The following is a 20,084-nucleotide window of genomic DNA, read 5'->3' on the forward strand; positions in this document are numbered from 1 at the left end:
TATAGTTGTTTTCTGAGATTATTCATAGGAGATTGCAATATTTGAATGGCTAGGATAAAGCCACATTAGTATATAAACACTAGAATATTTATACCTTAATAGTGAGACATATATCAAAGTGACACAATATGTCTTGTAATAACTAAGATGACAGCTAACAACAGAAATTGAGAAGAAATAATTTAGGAATGTGGTTCTTTCAAATATGCAGCAAACATTCCAGATACTTTGAAAATATTCATGCTGAAGAGCTAATAATAGAAATGGTGGAAAAGTTAAATTACTTATACCTAAACAGGGTGGTGGTCAAAATAGGCATGCAATGAACTATATTGCCTGCTGAGTAGATGGTGGTGCATCAGTATAAAACACTGCCTACAAGACAGTTTATACAATAAATTATACAATATCTTCACCCTTGTTAGGTGGTTCTAATAATTGACAATCACTTTCTATATACAGGTAGTCTTCAACATGTAATTATAATGGAGCCTGCCCAGTACAGTAGCATGTTATAAAGATCATTAAACAAACCACTGGTTTGCTATACATATAATCCTCAACTTAGCCCAAACTTTCTGTTGCTAAGTGAAACAGTTGTTAAGTGAGTTTTGATTAATTTTATGAACTTTTTTTGCCACAGTTGTTAAGTGGAACACTGCAATTGTTAAGTTGGTAACACAGTTTTTAAGTGAATCTGGCTTCTCATTGACTTTGCTTGTCAGAAGGTCACAAAAGATGATCACATGATCCCGGGACACTGCAACCGTCATAGATATGAGCCAGTTGCAAAATCAGCAACTGAATTGTGATCACATGGCCATGGGATGCTGCAGCGGTTGTAAGTGTGAAATAACTCACTTTTTCAACATTGTTGTAAGTTCGAAAAATCACTAAACGGATGGTTTATGAGTTTGCCAGAAATCAAAAGAAAGTGCCAGTTTTCAACAAAACCATAATAAAATCATGATCACAGTACTCTACAAACAGTCATAAATGGGCCTAACCAATTGCTGCAAATGACTTTGGATGGGTCCCAACCAGTGGTGAAATTAAGTTTTTTTACTACTGGTTCTGTGGGCGTAGCTTGGTAGGCGTGGCTGGCTTGGTGGGTGTGGCAGGGAAAGTATACTGCAAAATCTCCATTCCCACCCATTCCAGGGGAAGGATATTGCAAAATCTCCATTCTCACCACACTCAGGCCAGTCAGAGGTGACATTTGCCGGTTCTCCAAACTACTCAAAATTTCCACTACTGGTTCTCCAGAACCTGTCACAACCTGCTGGATTTTACCCTTGGTCCCAAAAGTCAGAACTTCACATCTGGGTTACATAAGTCCCTTTTTCAGGTCAGTTGTAAGTTGGAACAGTCACTAAGTTTCCAGTCATATATCGTGTTGTGACTCAGCAGAAGTTTGCTGTGAGTTGAGTCGCCCTGGTTGCAGAAGTCAACGTTTATTCGTTCGTTCGTGGTTCGTCGTTCGTTTATGGAGAATTCAGTTCCGTTCCTGTTTGAGTTTGTGAGACACTTGGATAAGTGATTTTGCTTCCTGAAAACCTGGTGCTGTAAGAGTTTTGTTTCTGCATTCTGCTGCGTAACCCTTGTTGCCAGAGACTTTATCTTTGTTTATTTTGGGCTCGCAGCCAGCATGAGCCGAGACTGATAAAGGCTTTCTTTTGGCAAGCTTTGTGTGACTTTAGTTTTGGAACAGGCTAAGTGGGGGCCAGAACACATTGAGAACTGCCTATAGTTTGCATAACCATGTTTGATAAGTGGAGATCAGATTTCAGCATACATGCACAAAATGGCAGGTGGATAGAAAGTACATAATTTAAAATTTAGCTCATGTGCACATTTTCTCCTTTTTGCTCAATTGTGGTTGTTCTATTTGGGGTCTTGTTGAGAGGCTTCTTCACAGCATCTGGCCTTTTTCAGAACAGCTTGCTCTGCCAGTGATGGAGGAAATAACTTCTTTTGCCCCATGGTTTACACTGGCTTCCCTCTGTCCCTTCCATCTCTCACACAGACTTAGTATGTGTACTGATTCTAGCTTTGAAATTAAGAAGACGGCCCCAAACCTTAAAAGTACTGCACCTAGCAGAGACCAGTCGAAAGCTCATGGTCAAAATCCTCCACCACCAGCTAAGTGAGTTGCTCTGAAGATGACAGAAGTGATCTCAAGGAAGCCACCAGGAACCTCCTGTGGCAGCAGCTGAATATGAAGGTAGGAGAAGCAAATAGATTGTAGATAGGGAGGAAGTGTCCATGAAACAATAAGATGATCCATGCATTTCAGAAATTGACACCACCCACCCATCCAATCCCCAAATCTCACCATCTCTTACCGTTTTGGTATCTATAGTTTATGGCTGGAATGGAATCCTTGAAAATAACCTCCGTAATTTGATCCATAGTTACAAAACCTATAAATGTAATAAATAAATATGTTATAAATAATAAATACAAACACGTTACAATGATTATTTGATATCACATTGTGATAGAGTAATAACTGGTAAAACCATGGGACAAAATCAAAAGGGAAAGCTTATCATATTGGTTAAAATGTGGGGAAACATTGCTAAGTTTTCTCAAATGAATTAACACCTTCTTTACAGGATTCAGAAATTAGTGAGGATTTATATAACGGTTTCTAAGTGCAAAACCTGAAAAGAATCAGAGCTGGTATAAATAGAGTAATCCTTGACTTGCTATCACAATTTCTGTTGCCAAGCAAGACAATTGTTAGGCGAGTTTTGTTCCGTTTTATGAACTTTCTTGCAACAATTGTTAAATGAATCACATCAGTTGTGATATTGTGATAATATGGTTGTTAAGTAAATCTGGATTCCCCATTGACTTTGCTTGTCAGAAGGTCACAAAAGGTGATCACAGGATCACCAGGTCACTGCTACTGTCATACATATATGTCAGTTGCAAAGCATCTGAAATTTGACACCTGATCACAGGGCTGCTGCAACAGCCATGTGAAAAATTGTCATAAGTCACTTTTCTAGTGCCGTTGTAATGGCCACTAAACAAATAGTTGTAAATTGAATCTACCTCTTTGCCTTTAAGCTTTTAGACTGAACTCTTCCATATCACAATTATGCAGGCTACGCACTGCAAGGAAGCTATGTATGTCATCCAGGGACGTGCAGTCACTGGAGGCAGGGGAGGCGGGGCCTCACCAGTCTCATGAGGAAAAGGAAAGAATTTTTAAAATAATTAAAAAGGCCAAGGTAGTTGCTGCCAGACTCCAAGTCACAGTGACTTTGAGTCTGCTTAGTGTTAACTGTAGGGGGAGGCGAGAGAACTATGGGCCTCCTTTGCATAAGAAATTTTTGCCTTTTAAGAGTTAAGCAAGGGTTAAAAGGCGAAAAATTCTGTATGCAAAGGAGGCACATGATTCTCCTGCCTCCTGATCTGGGAGCAGCAAATCATGCCTTGTAGGTTTGAAGTTGAGCGACTGTGGAAAAAGAAATTGTTTGTTGGTCAAAAGGAGCCACGAGGAAGGCACACTTATGTTGGGCAGGTTATTTCGGAGGGCGCAGAAGGAGCACCTCAATGGCAGCAGCCTCCACACGGAGTGCCCAAGTGAGCCTGCTGGCTCTCCCCAAATTTCGTCCTCCGGCTGAGGATCTTGTAGGAGCAGTCTTCCCCACGGCAGCCGAACATGCTCAGTGAGGAAGAATTATTCGGCGGCAGGCAGGCGGGCAGCAGCAGAAAGGAGGAGAAGGGGTCCTATTCACAGCCTCGATCCCCCTCTCCATTTCTGAGCTGGGGAGGGGGGGCTCAGCGCAGCTCTGACCCGGCTGGGAGGAGATTGCGAAGGCGTGGGTATGGGAAGTAAGGAGGCTGGAAGTCTGAGGCTGAGGTGTGGCACAGAGGGGGAGACGAGTATGCCGCCGTCTGGTTGAGGGATGAAAGCTGGGGGAGGCGGTTGCCGGCGGAGGTCCCGTTCAGCCCATCCGAGCGGTCCTGGTGGGGGACATCAAAGGGACGGAAAGGTCACCACGCAGCCAACCGTGCTTGGGGCGCAAGGCACCGGCTTTCCCTTGCTCCAAGCAGTGCGCGTCGCTAGGTCTCCCGGTGGCGGTGGCTCCCTGAGGCCCCGGCTCGCAACATCTGAGCCTCAAGGCAAGGCACAGCTTTCTCTACTACCCAGCCGAGCCCCGCTCCTCCCCCCCCTGCCAGACAAGCAAGCCAGCCATCCAGCTGAAGAACACAATGCGCTTCAGGGCACGGCGTGGCTCAACCTTCCTAAGGGCGAGCCTTTCGCTTCCTGCCCTCTTCTGTCTACCCTGGAGCCGGAGCAGGCAAAGCTGCCGCTGAAAAAGAGCCCAAAGCACAACCGAGCAGAACAAAACGAGACACCCTTTGCCTGCAAACAAAGGCTCGGATCAGAAGGCAGCAGGGGAATGGGGAGGGGTATGGCAGAGGAGCTGCTTTCAAGCCATTGGAAAATATATCCAATCCAACTTCTGTGTTTGTGTTTGTTTGAGAGTGAGTGAGTGAGAGAGGGATTCAACTTCGCTGTGTGTGTGTGTCTGTTTGAGAGAGGGGGGAGGGAGGGAGGGAGGAAGGGGGGAGGGAGAAAAAAAAGAATGGGAAAAATTCCCCCTTGCAAAAATTATTTTGCAAGGGGGAAAAATGCTGTTGCTTTAAATCGGAACTGAGCATGCCTGGCTGTGGAATTCTGGGAGTTGAAGTCCACAAGTCTAAAAAAAAATTGCTGCCTCACCAGCCATAAAGCTCACCGCACGTCACTGGTGTCATCTCAATCCCAATTCCCAGCCTTGCAAATTTTGTCATTGGCAAGATGTTCTAAGCTGCTCAGAGCATGTAAATTCTGCAGCCCACCAAAAAATTGAGCATGTGATCAGTGGTGGAGAGCAAGCAGCAGAAATATCTAGGAGGAATTGGATAATCCTCACAGGTTGGTCTTAGTGGAAAATGTATTTTAATTGAGAGCAGACTCCTTTAGTGAAGGAAAAATTTATTCCATTAATAAAGGATTGGGTGCATTGTATTATCCCTCCATAGAGCAAATCTATTTACTGATGTGTTGGATCAGTTCCTATAATACCTAGTCCTAATGGCCTTTGGCTATGCTAGCTGGAGACTATGGGAGCTGAAATCCAGTAAACCTGCACTGCGTAAATTGTGGAATTTTGTGGGGGGAAAAACTTTTGGTACCAGGTGTCATATCCAGTGCACTGAGGAAAGGCAAGAACTACTGTGGGTAGGATAACAATACAAATTGCATATACTTTGGGCTATGCTGGGAAACAAACTGATAGTTTTTTTCTTTTTAATGGAATTACATTTATTGTGGGGCTTACATTATAATGTTTACTTATTTTCTGCCTTCAACTACTTTAGAATCTTTTTTTGAATTGCATTACATTGAGATATTATTAAAAGTGTTCACTTCTAGACATATAAACACATTAAGCAATCTTCACCATTTGCAATGTATGCCCTTTAGTCTTTTTAAACGAACTCAACTGCGCTTTATTTTCTAAAGCATGGGATCTAAAAGAACGATTGAAAATATTTTAAATGCCTGGGTTTTTTTCATTATTAGTTTAGAGGAACATACTGCCAATGGAACATCAGGCTAATTTAATTCTCCCTGATTTAGTTTAGTTCAGCATGCCATCCACAGCAAGATTAGATTTTTCAGTATGAATAAAATATAACCATCCTAGCTGAGTGGTGGTTATTACCTTTCCACAAAAGGGAAAACTCTACTTAATCATGGCTAATATATTCCATTGGTTTCACAGACACATGCAATGCAATTGTTTTTTTACTTGCAGGATAGCTTTGTCTGCAGTGTGACTTAGTGATTAGTAAATGGGTTTTCAATTACAGATGTTTTGCTTCCTTTTTAAAATCCATATCTAGAAGACAGGGAGGAAAATTCGAATCTACATACAACCCATATCTAGCTTCGTTGTGTTTACTTGAATGTAAACCGAAATCAAGAGGACTAGCGGAATACAATAGAACATTTATAGTGATGAAATGAAAACTCTTGACCCTAATTTTTTGCTGGCCCGGAAGCAAGATATGTATGATGTCCCCGGGAAAGCAGATGACTTCTTCCATTCTTCAAACCAATCTAAGCTGCAATGGGGTTAAAACCCTGAATGAAGCATTTGCTTAGTTATCAAGAAAATAGAAGGCTTGGGTGCTGCCTGTCTCCACTTCAGTATCTAATTAAAGCCTCAGAGTTTTCAAACTTTGAATAAGATGCCATCGTTTTAGCATAGAGCCTTTGCCCTATTGTAAAAAAAAAAAAGCTCCTTTGCAGCAGGGAAAGGCAGCAGAGCCTAGAATATTTGACCAAACAAAGAGAAGTGGGCATAGATTTCTTTCTTTAGCAGCCCAGCATGGGGTGTCAGAGAAATCATTAGCAGGCTCATCTTGGTCTTTCCCCTTTCCTACACCTGCATTCCACCAAACCAAGACTGTCACTTTATGGAGCAGGAGGAGGCAGGTTTGACGCCATGAAACTCTCAGGGTAAGCTGACAGCTGCAGAGAGACAGACAGTAAAATGTAAAGAGGAGGAAGGCGAGGGGATCACCTTTGAAGTCTACAAAGAAGAATGACTTTGACCACTTCCTTCTTAAATTAGTTGTCTCAGGTACATTAAGATATCTGCAGCCTTTTTGCAGGAAAAGAAAAATATGGCAGTAGGGTCCCTTTCTTTTTGCTTGTGCGTGGAAATGTTTTCCCATATAAGTACAGATGGAGGGAAATGGAAATTGAGGGAAACTTCAATAGCATTTTCCTAGCTAAAAGCTAACCCTATATTTCATCGTGAGCAAAGGACAACATTGATGTAATGTTTACAAGTAAAGTTGGATTCACCCAGAAGGCAGGAAATCCAGAGCTGAGGGTTTCTAAGGCAACAAATAACTTTCCATAGTTTGCCTTTGCAATAAGTTATTAGTTCTATCAAATTTAAGCTTTTGAATTATTCAGGAAGATGTGGGAAATGGTATAAATGTTTAAATTTCTTTAAATTCCATGAGCTAATGCCATTTTGTGTTGAAAAGGAGAAAATCAGTCTAATTTTTTTAAGATTAAAAAATAAATATCTTTTTAAAAAATGAAATGCAGTTGCAAACCAAAAACCCTTTAAAGACTCTTTTAAAATTGATGTAACACTATACAAACAGTGTACACTGAAGCATACATATCTTTTTTTTTGCAGATATCATAACAGTTACTTGAACATGTAACTGGAGAAAAGTATTTTATAATGATGCTAATCATCCAAATAAAATGGGCACAACTGAGCTACCGTAAAGAACTTTAGTGTAGAATCTAGTGAAAGAAAATTAAATATTTGCTCCACTTTCATGCCAGATCACATGAATTCAATAGTGTCAATTTTGGAGCATATTTAAAAAGAAATGACTTATTTGAAACCCGACGAAAAAAATAAAATTCTTCAATAGTATCTTTAATAAATACAAAACCTCACCCCTAACCTGAAACAAAGCACATTTCACTTATTCTTTGTAAGGTGCCCAGAATTAATGAAAATGAGTGGGCAGCCATATAAATCTTCTAAATAAATAAAATATTGTATTTAAAACATTTTCTAGGTACCTACTGACCTAATTCACTATTTAGATCAATGGTTTAAGAAAACTAATGTTTAAATGGCATCAAGCGGTGGCATCAGAGGGTGGGGTGAAAAAAGTTACCTTGATAGCCACAATCATATGAAACCTATAAAACAGGGTAAGACTTTGATCAGAGAGCTGTCACTATTTTTACACTCTCTTCTTCCATGGACATACTTGAGTGACAGGCAATGGGCCACACTCCAAAAACTTTATCTAGAATAGGAAAATAAAAGAGGGGAGGGAAATGACAGATTGATTTTAATTGTATTTAATGCAGTTTAAAATATTCCCCATGCATGAAATAAATTAGCTTGCTCATTAAATATTTCAATTTTACCACAATTCTGGGGTTTCTGCTTTAGAAGAAATGCATGAAGGTGAGGATCTATACCCTCGCTGAGAATCTGTGACTGAAAAAGCTCACTGCAAACTTTGCCCTGGCTTTGAGTTAGCAAGCTCTGTCCTATAGCAGAAAGGCTATAGGAAGGGAGGGGTATTTATTCATCTATGACTTTATGCACCACTTTAAAAAATATGCCACATCTGTGCACGTAACAAAAAATAAAATTGGCATTCTCTTCACATTCCAGTTTATTGTGAACTGTGATGCTCCTTTATTTCAATGAGTAAGAGTGTAACAGCTCCAGATCTTTCTCACTGAATTTAATGGGGCAAAGTTCCTGTCCTTCTTTTTGCTCTGCAGCTTTCGCAACCCGCATTGATGTTATAATGCACAGGAATTTTTAATGCAGGAACAGAGAAAATGAGGTAGGATTAAGATCAGAACCTCAACATGTAGAAGATAGAAGAGTTATCGGTTGGGAATTAAAGACTATTTTATTGGTGGCGGAAAGTTTGAGTCCTCAGGCTTGCGAGATTCTATTAATTTAGCCTAGCAAGATTCTATTAATTGAGGCTTACAATGAAGAAGAATTAGCCCATCTAGTTGTTTCCTGTCTAATTTACCTGGAAGGCCTAACAGATGTGGCAAGGTATGAGTGTAGGGAAGCCAAGGAAGGGAGGGTGCAGCGCAATGCGCAGGAAGGCCAAGGATGGGGAATTACCATAGTGACTTGCAACCTTCCCTGCTGACTTGTCAGTTCCACAGGGCACCACAATCATTGTGGGAGATAGTTACCGAGTGCCTGAATTGCAAACCCATGACTGTGAAGGCATGTTAATAGCTGGAACTTCAAGAACAGATTGTAGGTACCACTTGTTCAGCGCTGTCACAACTTTGAGCAGTTTGCTGAACAGATGTTCAGTAACCAAGGATACTTCTAGAAGGGAGGATGGAAGAAGTTGGCAAAGGTCAACTTGGGGTGACAGGGCTGGCAGAGCATAAGGTTGGCAGGGTGCAGGGGTGCTGAAGTTAGAGCTAGGCTTGGCACTGGTGTAGCTATGACTTTGCATCATGAAGCTGGGCAGCATTCATTGCAATGGCAGTGTCAGCAATGCTCAGGCTAAAGTAGAGGTGGGGGGGCAGCAGCTGGCTGAGACCAGCTCTACTTCAGCACTTAGACCCCTCCCCCACTGAGGAGTGCCGCTATGCAGGGTAGCCATAAAGAGAGAGGTGTGGTAATAGGTGAATGGGAGAAATTCAAGAGGAGGCAGTCTTACTGCAGCTTACTAAGGCTTTAGGCTTCAAGGACCAAGCTGGGAATGGCTTGGATCGAAGTGAATCATCACCTAACAACCGAGTGTGATCTGCTTAATGACAGCAATGGGGGCTGCGAGGATTGCTGTGGCTAAGTGATGTGATCACATGAGACTGAATTTTATGACCACATTGCTTAGCAACAGAAATTCCTGTCCCAATTAGCATTATTAACCAAGGACTATCTGAATCTTTACAAAGGAGCATAATATTTAGCAATGTGTGCATTCACTGATCCTCTCTGGTTTGTGTGATAATTTTGGGAGATGCATCCCAATATGTCTGGAAGGTGCATGATTGGAGAAGGCTGATTTAGATTGACATGTTATATCCTATAAACCAAGTTTTCAAGAGCTAATTGTAACTAGGGATCCAAAGCTATAGTCTGAATCAGGAAACCGAGTCTAGATCAGGACTCTGAATTTCTTTTTTCTTCCAAATTAAACTGGTGGCATTAAAATACTGTATTCATAAAAAAACCAATTAATATAATGTCTTATTTGTCCTTCTAAGTCAATGGCCTGAATATTTCCATCTTGGAACGCAAAAACATTCAAAGAAGGAAAAAGCTTAGTAACATAAGATTTATAAAATGTTCACTATGTAAATATCCAACAAATAAAATGGGACTTGTCATTTATTGTAAGTGCCAATTTTCATTTTGGCCAAAAAGAAGTATAGTAACATCAGTTCCCAAATCAGACAATACTCTAGTGTACAGTTAGCAGAACTTAAAAGTATTAAATGCAATACAGTAGAAGGCCAAATAATTTATCACCAGGCAGTGGTGGTTTTTTACGCCTTTGATCATTATTGTATCATGCAATTAGTTTTTATACTGCAATAAATGCCGATCAAATCTACAGTTATATTTATGTGTTATAGGGAATAACCCATTTTATGGTTTGTTTATTATATGTTTCAGAGGAACATGTCTTAAGGTTGATTGAAATTTTATAAGAATTTTTAAAACCTCTCCTTCTCCCCCTCTGCAGTTCCTGCTTTCTGATGTGAGAAAAAAGCAAGGGGAGCCATTGAAATCTCAGCAGGTGGTATGTTCTTCAGCTCCTCTTCACCAGGTTTGCATTGTCCTACACCCCCCCCCCCAATCCTTCTATCCCCAAATTGCAACTGTGGGATGGAAGTGGCTATGTTTGTATATATGCATGTGTTGTGTACGGAGGTGGGGGCAGGGTTATTTATTTTTATTCTTCACCTGGAGAGAAGCCAAAGTTTTACAGTATGAAGAAGAATTTCTGAAGTTTCAAGATCAAGCTGAGAACTGAAAGGAAGCACTGCCCTTTATTATGATAATTTTGTAATGAAGGCTGGGTGGAAGGCGTCTACACAAGAAGGGTAGGCTACTGGGCCATCAGCTCCTCCCTGCCAAAGAGATTCACAAGTCTTCTTTACTTAAGGTGATTAGAGAACTACAAAGTCAAGGGGAGGGGTAGGTTTCACACTCTTATCTGAAGCTCATGGGACTTAGCTGCTTTTTCAAGCTAGCTGTTCCTTCAGAGATGGCCATCTTTGAGTTGGGCATAGTACCATTAAAACTTTGCTAAGAATAGCTCAAAATAGTGTCCTGCAAACATCCTTAGATTTACCTTTAACCCAGGTCTTTCAGGACTGATGAAAACAGGACACAGCAATTCATCCTACTGAGCTCTTACCTAAAGTAGAAAAATATAGCTCTGCTTGTAAAGAAGGCCAAAGGTCACTGAATTTTGGAGAAAGGTGCTTTTAGGAAGGCATCCTTAATCATACAGAGGCTGGCTCCAGCTTTGTGTCAACATTGTCTTTATTCAAAATGCCATTTCCCACTTGCATTTTATTCTCTGGCCTTAGGCTTCAGGAGAGTACAATCAAGCTTCCCAATCAATTATGCATAGCAGAGTGAGGTTGTTGGTTATCTCCCTGTTAGGGCTATAAACCTTGCCTTACATTGACTGCCCTGTTCTGTTCTTTTGAAATCTGTTTCATGGATTTTTAAAGCTTTTTTCAAATGGACACTTTTTTCATCTTTTTCAACAGGAAAAGGAGATAAATTTGCTAACACATATTTATATGCCACCATTGTATATAATGTTATGGAATCATGGTTACATGGTTCTGTTGCAACAAAAACTGAAAATATTAGAGTCTGGATGAATCAGTCATAATGTATGAAGGAATAGATTTTTAACACTACGTTTATTAGTGACATTAGAGACAATAGAAAAATGCATTTATTATTCTTTATTTAAAGTTCTATTAGATGGTCTGACCATTTTTATTCAATAAAATATTTGGAACTAACATTAACAAGGACAAAGCAGAATATGGAAGGTGGTGGAACCAGATGGAGTGTTTTCCTCTGTTAGGTAGCTTAATGAAATATATAACATACCTCTTTTTATAAAGGTTCTGATCAATAATAATGTGAAATAGTCCTAATAGATGTTACATAAGGATATGTTTCCTATTTTGACTAATAGCTATTTAAACCATAATTTTCTAGTAGGCCACTGAATATGTTTCAAACAGGGTTGTCATAGCTTCTTCATGTCAAAATAGTGAAAAGAAGAGGAGGGGGGAAGGAAGACATGTACTTGAAACACAATTTTAGAATATCCACTACATCATATACTTTAAGGAGAGTCAATATTTTATTACTCTCACAGGGCACGTGGAAGTCAAAGTTGGCTTCCTCTTGTTGTCCAGTTAATCTATGATTGAGGTAAGATTTCAACTGAACTCATGAATACTATGTGAGATACTATAACCAGTGGTGGGATTCAAATAATTTAACAACCGATTCTCTAATGATTTCTTCCAACAACCATTCACCAAACTGCTAAGAAACTTAACAACCAGTTCTCCTGAAGTGGTGGGAACTGTCTGAATCCCACCACTGACTACAACCCACACAAACTAGCCTTATTTTATTGGTTAGCACACACACACACAAACACACACACACACACACACGTGTCTGTGTGTGTATTTATGAATATACAGTAGTTAGTATATACATATGTATATAGTAACTATACTATATGTTGGTGCTGGTAAGGAATGTGAGAGCAAGTAATTGAAAAGATGTCACCTGGAAGAACGTTAAAACTGTCTTTGATTCTAGAGGGCAGAACCTGGCACCATCTTTTTAAGTCACAGAAGGACAGATTTTAATGGAATGTTAGAAAGAGCTTCCAAACAGTGAGTTTAACAATGGAGTAGGCAGGGACTTTCATTGATAGGATGTGATCCAGTAGAAGCTGGATTGGGATGCTTTCATTTGAATTTCTGCACTGCACGCTGATTTTGGAAAAAATATCTAAATTGTGCAGTGGGGGTTGAGCAGTCAGCAGAACAATAAAGTGAAGACATAAATTGTTTGAAATTCTTTGTCAGTTTCTTCTCGGTGCCCTGTCTTCTCTCTAATAAATGGCATTAAGATAAAGCCAGGGTTCCAAAAACAAATAGGCCAATTAGTGCAAATCTGACTTTTTTTTTTAATTAACAGAAGGAATCAGATAAAAGAATGAAACATGAACTACATCTTCATTGTCTGAATCATTTGTATTACTTTTCCCTTATTAAAATGGCATTGACCAAGAGGTGAGTTATAATACTGGTATGTGGCATTGTAATTATTAGAGCAACACTGGTTTTGCTTTCCTCTGTTTAATACAAAGGTTTCTTTTACTGACTTTTAGAAATGTGCAATGCTGTATGGCTGGAACTTTGAAAGAGTTTTCTAGAGTGAAAGATTATAAGATTATGAGGTGGATAGACTCAATTACAATAGCCCTGGGTGCATCATTGGAAGACTTGAAGGGTTGCCCTGTGTACAGGTCATGTTGGAAAAAAATATGTGATCGCTAAGAGTCAATAACCCAGTGGCATATAAGCACACAAAGTACTTAAATATCTTAATTGCATTCATTGGGACCACATCTGGTTAGCCCTGGTCTAAAATGTTTCCCAGTGAGAGTTGGCCAAGTAATATCAGACTTTTGCCCTACCTTGGAACCAGAGATAAGTTGATCCCTGTAACTCAATTGCTGAAGTGTATTTCTGCACTTTCAAAGATAGGAAGAGGAGCATTAGTAGTGGGATTCAAAAATTTTACTACCGGTTCTGTGGGCGTGGCTTGGTGGGCACGGCATGTCTTGATGGGTGTGGCTTGGTGGGCATGACAGGGGAAGGACACTGTAAAATCTCCATTCCCACCCTACTCCAGGGGAAGGATACTATAAAATCTGAAAGCCCTATGAAGCGGTATATAAGTCTAACTGCTATTGCTAAAATCTGCATTCCCTCTCCACTCCAGGGGAAAGGTTACTGCAAAATCCCCATTCCCTCCTGATCAACTTGGTCTTGGAAGGCAGAGAATAGATGGGGGCGGGGCCAGTCAGAGGTGGTACTTACTGGTTCTCTGAACTACTCAAAATTTCCACATCGGTTCTCCAGAACTGGTCAGAACCTGCTGAAAACCACCTCTGAGGAGCATGTGTTGTCATGCCCATACAATGTGGGGCTCATCGTGTTAAGTAAACAGTGACTGTGATAAATGAGGATTTAGCAGTCTACAAATTGACTCTAACAAATTTAAGAAAGCTGAATTGCAAGACTATCAAAGGAGGTATTTGTGTGCATTTTATTCTTTTGGATAATGGAAGAAAGTAAAGATTTGACTGTATTAATGTATCTAACTTTGTTTTTTAAAAATGTATCTGACAAATCATGCTTAGTCTTTGAAATCAATAGAAACATGAATGGTACCATTAAGTTATTTCAACACTTATTTTCTATATGGCATATTATAAATTGACTTATTCTACATTTATTTATTAGTATACCTATGGAGAGGCTCATTTTATACAGTGTGGTTTTCTTTGCATGAACCTGAAAGGCAAAAATTACACATGACATATTGATTTAACTGTACCAGCTATATTTAATATTATGTCTGCGAGAATTGAAAAGGGCAATTTGAAACATCCTTCCCAGATAAGAAAATATTTCACACTGGAGAAAGTGAGTAATGTCTTAACATAAGAGCAGATGAAAATAGTTATAAACAGCATTGTAACAGTGCTAGAGTCAGTAATTCTTCTGATTTGTTTCATTTGTAATACATAGGTTTTAGGTGATATTTTCCCACTTTGGCTTATCAAGAACATTATCAGATTTCTTTAAAAAAGGGTGAAATAAGATTTTAAATCTTTTTTTGCATTGCATTAATTATATTTTCAGGATTCTTTAATATAAAAGATGATACCAAAGAATTATTTTTTAAAAATGTATGGAAGTACATTGTATAGATGACACTAAGATTCTTGGCCAGTTTCAAATGTACCGAAAGCAATCTTTGGTGTCCTTATTTTCCTGGAAGCATTGCTACTGAAGCAAATTAGGAAATGTCTTATACTTTATGGCAGGGGTGTCAAACTCAAGGTGCTTAAATCTGGCCCATGGAGCTGGACTGGAAATAGCAAAGGACTGGCCCGCAGTGCCTCTGGAAGCCAAAATGGGACACGGGGTCTGTGTGCGGCCCACCTGCGCCCTGTTTTCAGACTGGATGGTCTCCTGCAGCACTTTGCCAGAAGAAAGGGGGCACCGGGGGCTGTGTGCAGCATTCCGCACCTTGTTTCAGCCAGCAGTGTACGTCAGGAGGATGTCCAGGTCAAAAATGGGGCGCAGAGGGTGTAGGTGGCCCCCCCCACATCCTGTTTTGGCTAGCAGGATGCTGCAGGAGGTATAAAGACTCTGTTAAGAAAATCAATGGAGAACTACAATGCTGATCTGGCCCTCAAAGAAATCCAGTTTGACACCCTTGCTGTTTCTATTCTTAATTTGTTTTGTTTTTGGTTACTGTTGGAACAGGCTCCTAAAGCAAAATGGTCAGTTTTCAGATGTCAGGAAAGGGCAAAGTGTCCATGATCTGGTTAGTATCAATCCTGTTCTCTCAGTGTTAAGTTTTACATTTACATGTTTCCTGTAGCCATGTTGTAGATTATCATTAATATACACGCTTCCCAATAATTTTTGTTTTTGTCTTTGATGTTAAATGAAATATAACAAATATAACAAAAATTCATTTGCATAAAATGACAATGTATTAATGGAGATATTTTATATTCAGAATTTGGTTTTGAATATTCAAAAGCTCATCTGTTAACCAATTATATGCTAAGAGAAAAGTAAAAATGCTCATTTCTGATGAAGACATCAGACTAAAGCTCCTACTAGATGGTCTTCACAATTTTCTGTCTTTGGCCATGCTTTTTGGAAGTCAGTATATTTTAAATTTAAAGTTATCTGTATGTTTTCCAATCACAACAATGTGATCAATTATTCCAGGTTAGTGGGCAGTTGTAGTCTATACTTCAGTGCCAATAATATTTTGAAAATTTGGTAAAGGGTAAAATTTATGACTTGAAGTATGTGAGTTTTGAAAAATGCCTAGAAAGAAACCTGTAACATAGTATTTGACAGACATAAATAAATAAACTGGACAGACAGAACCCTCCCTAAAAATTCACTTTTTCTGCAAACATAACAGCAATATGATTAGTATGATTTATATATTGTTTTAAAAGTTTTGAAAGCTACTTTATCTGATCTTTGTATAGGATACTTTTTCATGATTTGCACATTCCTATTGATATACAGCAATAAAAAATGAAAACTAGAAATAAAAATGTAGCATTCATATATTTTTGATCATTGCACAAATCCATTGACAAAAAGAATATCAAAACACAGATATTTCCAATAAAATTGCTACAACATAAATTTAAATTCGCATCAAACTTACTAAACAATAACTATATTAAATGGTCAAGTTCATATTTAATAGGGTAAAATTGTTTCAAATGACTTTTTTTGTGGGGGAAACACTTTGTTTTTGTGATTTCAAGATGGAGTATTTGTTTCCAAATGGTCATGAACATTCCAGACTGAAATGTAATGAGATGGTAATAGAAGAAAACACAGTTCCATGTTTAATTCATGCAAAGCAGCAAGAAATGCATCAGAAAGACTCTCCCAAAGTGCTCAGAATTCCAAAAGAAAAGAAAATGTTGAAGCAAGAGAAACATGTTGATAGGTAAGTTTTTGTTTTTAAGGCTGCTGATTGGCTATATCCTGTAATGAACCCAGTGGCTATGCTTCCTACTCTATGGTATAAAATTTGGGAGAAGCAAAATTCAATAATTGTTTTATAGTATTTGTAAAGCTCAATGCAAAAAATACTCATCTACTGTTTTTAGAGAATCATTGCCAATGAAGATGCTAGATTTCATATAGTAGTGATTTGTTTATGAAGCTGAACAAAATTACCTACCCTAATTTCTAAATTAGAAATGGTTTGAGTAATCCACATTATGAGTAGGTAAAAGGTAAAGGTTCTCCTCACACATATGTACTAGTTGTTCCCGACTCTAGGGGGCAGTGCGGTGGTGGAATTCAATATTTTTTACTACCAGTTCTGTGGGCATGGCTTGGTGGGCGTAGCAGGGGAAGGATACTGTGAAATCTCCATCCCCCCCACTCTAGGGGAAAGTTACAGCAAAATCACCATTTCCTCCCGATCAGCTGGGACTCGGAAGGCAGAGAATAAATGGGGTCAACCAGTCAGAGGTTGTATTTACCTGTTCTTCGAACTACTCAAAATTTTTACTAATGGTTCTCCAGAACTGGTCAGAACCTGCTGAATACCACCTCTGGGGGGATGCTCATCTCCGTTTCAAAGCCAAAGAGCCAGCGCTGTCCAAAGACATCTCCGTGGTCATGTGGCTGGCATGACTAAACTAATAGTTCTCATTTACTTGGGGATGGAAATTCTAAAGTTTGCTGCAATATGTATTTACTGTATGCTGATTAACTTTAGCTTTTTGAATTTATAAGCAACTCTCAGGTAGTGTTCGACTCATGACCATTTATTAGGCAACCGTTTGAAGTTACAGATGATCAAAATTTAGGCAATTGGCAGTCCACCTTCACTTATGACTGTAGGAGTGCCCCAATTTCCCCTACCTGCCTATTTTCCTCCTGTCTATGCCATTTTGGTCCTCTACACTCCATGACCACTGTTGCCCACCTGACCTTTGCCTTCTTCTTGCTCCTGATGCTGATCAAACAAGCCTGCTGTGGCCCTTTGTGAAGCAACTGGTGGTCACACAAGGCTTTCTTCCCTAGGCCATCCATGACAGCTTCCTCATAAGACCTGGGAAAGATAGCCTCACGTGATCAATAGCTTTCTTGCAAAGGGCAGGGGGAGGTAGACCTCATCAGGAGTGGGAGCAAGAAGATGGTGAAAGTCAACTGGGGCTGTAGAGCAGAAGTGGTATTCAGCAGGTTCTGACCAGTTCTGGAGAACCGGTAGCGGAAATTTTGAGTAGTTCGGAGAACCAGTAAATACCACCTCTGACTGGCCCCGCCACCATCTATTCTCTGCCTCCTGAGTCCCAACTGATCGGGAGAAAATAGGGATTTTGCAGTAACCTTCCCCTGGAGTGGGGAGGGAACAAAGATTTTACAGTATCCTTCCCCTGGAGTGGGGAGGTAATGGAGATTTTACAATATCCTTCTCCTGCCAGGCCCACCAAGCCACGCCCACCAAGCCAAGCCATGCCCACAGAACTGGTAGTAAATATTTTGAATCCTACCACTACTGTAGAGCGCAGAACATAAAGGCCACACTGTCCAGGATGGCAAGGGTGACTCTGGATTAGGATAGCTGAGGTTTCTCCGGATGCTACAGCTTTGCAGTGCTCTGCAGGGGCTTCCTGGGGCCCTATGGCTTTTTGTCATGCTGTTAAGGTGGCTGAGGCTTCCAGGATTGGCTGTGGCTTTGTACTGTGGCTTGAGATTCAGAACTGTGGCACGCCAACATGCCTCTCTGAGTCCACAACATGGCAAGCAGCGCTAAGTTTGTGTGGTTCAGAGGTTGCTCGCCAGTCTGCAGGGCAAGTTGCAGAATGGCCCAAAGGGCAGAGGTAGGAAGAGATAGGTTATTGCAGGGAGTTGGAGAAGGAACTAAGCTGAGAATGGCTTCAGTTGGGATGGGTCCTCCTCAGCAAACGACTGGTGGAACTTTTTAAACCATGACAGCAGGGTGTGCCAAGATTGCCATTGCTAAGTGATGCAGTCATGTGACATCACACTGTATGACCACAAGAAATAGCGATAGAAATTCTGGTCTTAGTTGTGTTCATGAATTGAAGGCTGCCTATTATGTAAAAAACAGGATGTCTAGAACACAAAGTCTCAGTGCTTCTATCAGCTACTTTATACCATGATGCCATGATAAATGGATGATAACCGAAGATATAATTGCTAATACAGCTATTGGTTTCCAGTTTTATTTTGCCCAACAGGATTGAAGATGAGAAATCATCTGCTGTTGGTGAGAAGGACACTATTGCTATGCCTTTATCTCTGGAAGATGTAGCCCTTTACCATCCTGTAATAGTAGGTTTTTTTTCTTTTTAAATTTCTTTTTCTGTTTTTCATTATTTAATAATAATTCACAGGCTTACCAAAGGTACCTAAGTGCTCCCAGTGAGAAAACTTTTCTAGACTGGTGGCCACGTGGGTATTTTGAAAGGATATAAAAGTAGTCCTCGAGTTACAGCAGTTCATTTAATGACCGTTCAAAGTTACAGCGGCACTGAAAAAAGCGACATGATGACTTTTCACACTTACAATCCTTGTAGCATCCCCATGATCATGTGATCAAGATTCAGATGCTTGGCAACTGGTTCATACTTATCACTGTTGCTGTTTCCCAAAGTCATGTGATCCCTTTTTGCAACCTTCTGACAAACAAAATCAATGGGGAAGTCAGATTCACTTTACAACCACGTTGCAAACATCAACTGCACTGATTCACTTTACAATCATGGCAAGAAAGGTCATAAAATGGGGCAAAATTCACTTAACAAATTCTCACTTAGCAACATAAATTTTGGCTCAATTCTGGTTATAAGTCAAGGACTATCTGAACTGGATCTTCTCATAAATACTCTTATTTCCCTGAAAATAAGACCTCCCCGGATAATAAAACCAATTGGGCTTCTGAGTGCATGCACTAAAATAAGCCCTCCCCAAAAATATTGCAACACAGCAGCAGCCATGAGGGGACCACACTCGCTGCCTCCTGCACCTCAAAAATAACAATACCTCCCCAAAAATAAGGCCAAGTGCTTATTTTGGAGGTCAAAAGAAAATAAGACCCTGTCTTATTTTCAGAGAAACACAGTAGTTACTCCAGGACTTGGCAAGTTAATCAAATAGTACCCATTTAGATGATAGGAAACAGGCAAAGTGGCTTCCTGCTTTAGTATTATTCTTAAATGCTTCCTATCACTGCATTTTATTGGGGGGGGGGGTGGTTGTTCCTGACAAGTGGATACATTTTCGAACTGATAGTCAGTGATAGCCAGCCATCTTCCTTAAAATATTTTTTTAAATAATGCCCAAAGGCAATATTTTAAATTTGATTCCATTTTAAAATTATTTTACTAAGAATAATAGGAGCAATGGAATTGATAGATACCAAAGAAAATATCTTCAGGTATACCTGCTGTCTACAGGTATTTGAGTAGGGGACATAATACTTGATGGTAAATAAATAAACATCATCCACTAGCAGCTGAGCTAACATCTGTGTTAGAGCTCAGAGTTGTATAATGGTTAAGAGGTTGGACTGCAAATGGAGAAATCCACTACAACTTCCCCTTCATTCCTGGAAAATCACTCCGTGACTAAGAGTCTCTTACCCTCT

General features: G+C 39.8%; 1 protein-coding gene across 1 annotated transcript in view; it reads left to right on the forward strand.

Moving 5' to 3' along the window:
• The window catches only part of LOC106540581 (uncharacterized), a 65,063-nt gene that overhangs the window by 40,959 nt on the left and 4,020 nt on the right, over positions 1-20,084 (forward strand). Inside the window, exons 12-16 of the mRNA XM_087718196.1 lie at positions 10,303-10,386; positions 12,813-12,907; positions 15,179-15,239; positions 16,216-16,403; positions 18,658-18,769. Coding sequence (XP_087574322.1) covers positions 10,303-10,386; positions 12,813-12,907; positions 15,179-15,239; positions 16,216-16,403; positions 18,658-18,769 — 540 coding nt within the window. The remainder of the gene's footprint in view (positions 1-10,302; positions 10,387-12,812; positions 12,908-15,178; positions 15,240-16,215; positions 16,404-18,657; positions 18,770-20,084) is intronic.

This window comes from Thamnophis sirtalis, unplaced genomic scaffold, assembly GCF_051295495.1.
Source record: "Thamnophis sirtalis isolate CommonGarterSnake01/CBP01778 unplaced genomic scaffold, rThaSir2_p1.2 scaffold_6, whole genome shotgun sequence".
NCBI lineage: Eukaryota > Metazoa > Chordata > Lepidosauria > Squamata > Natricidae > Thamnophis > Thamnophis sirtalis.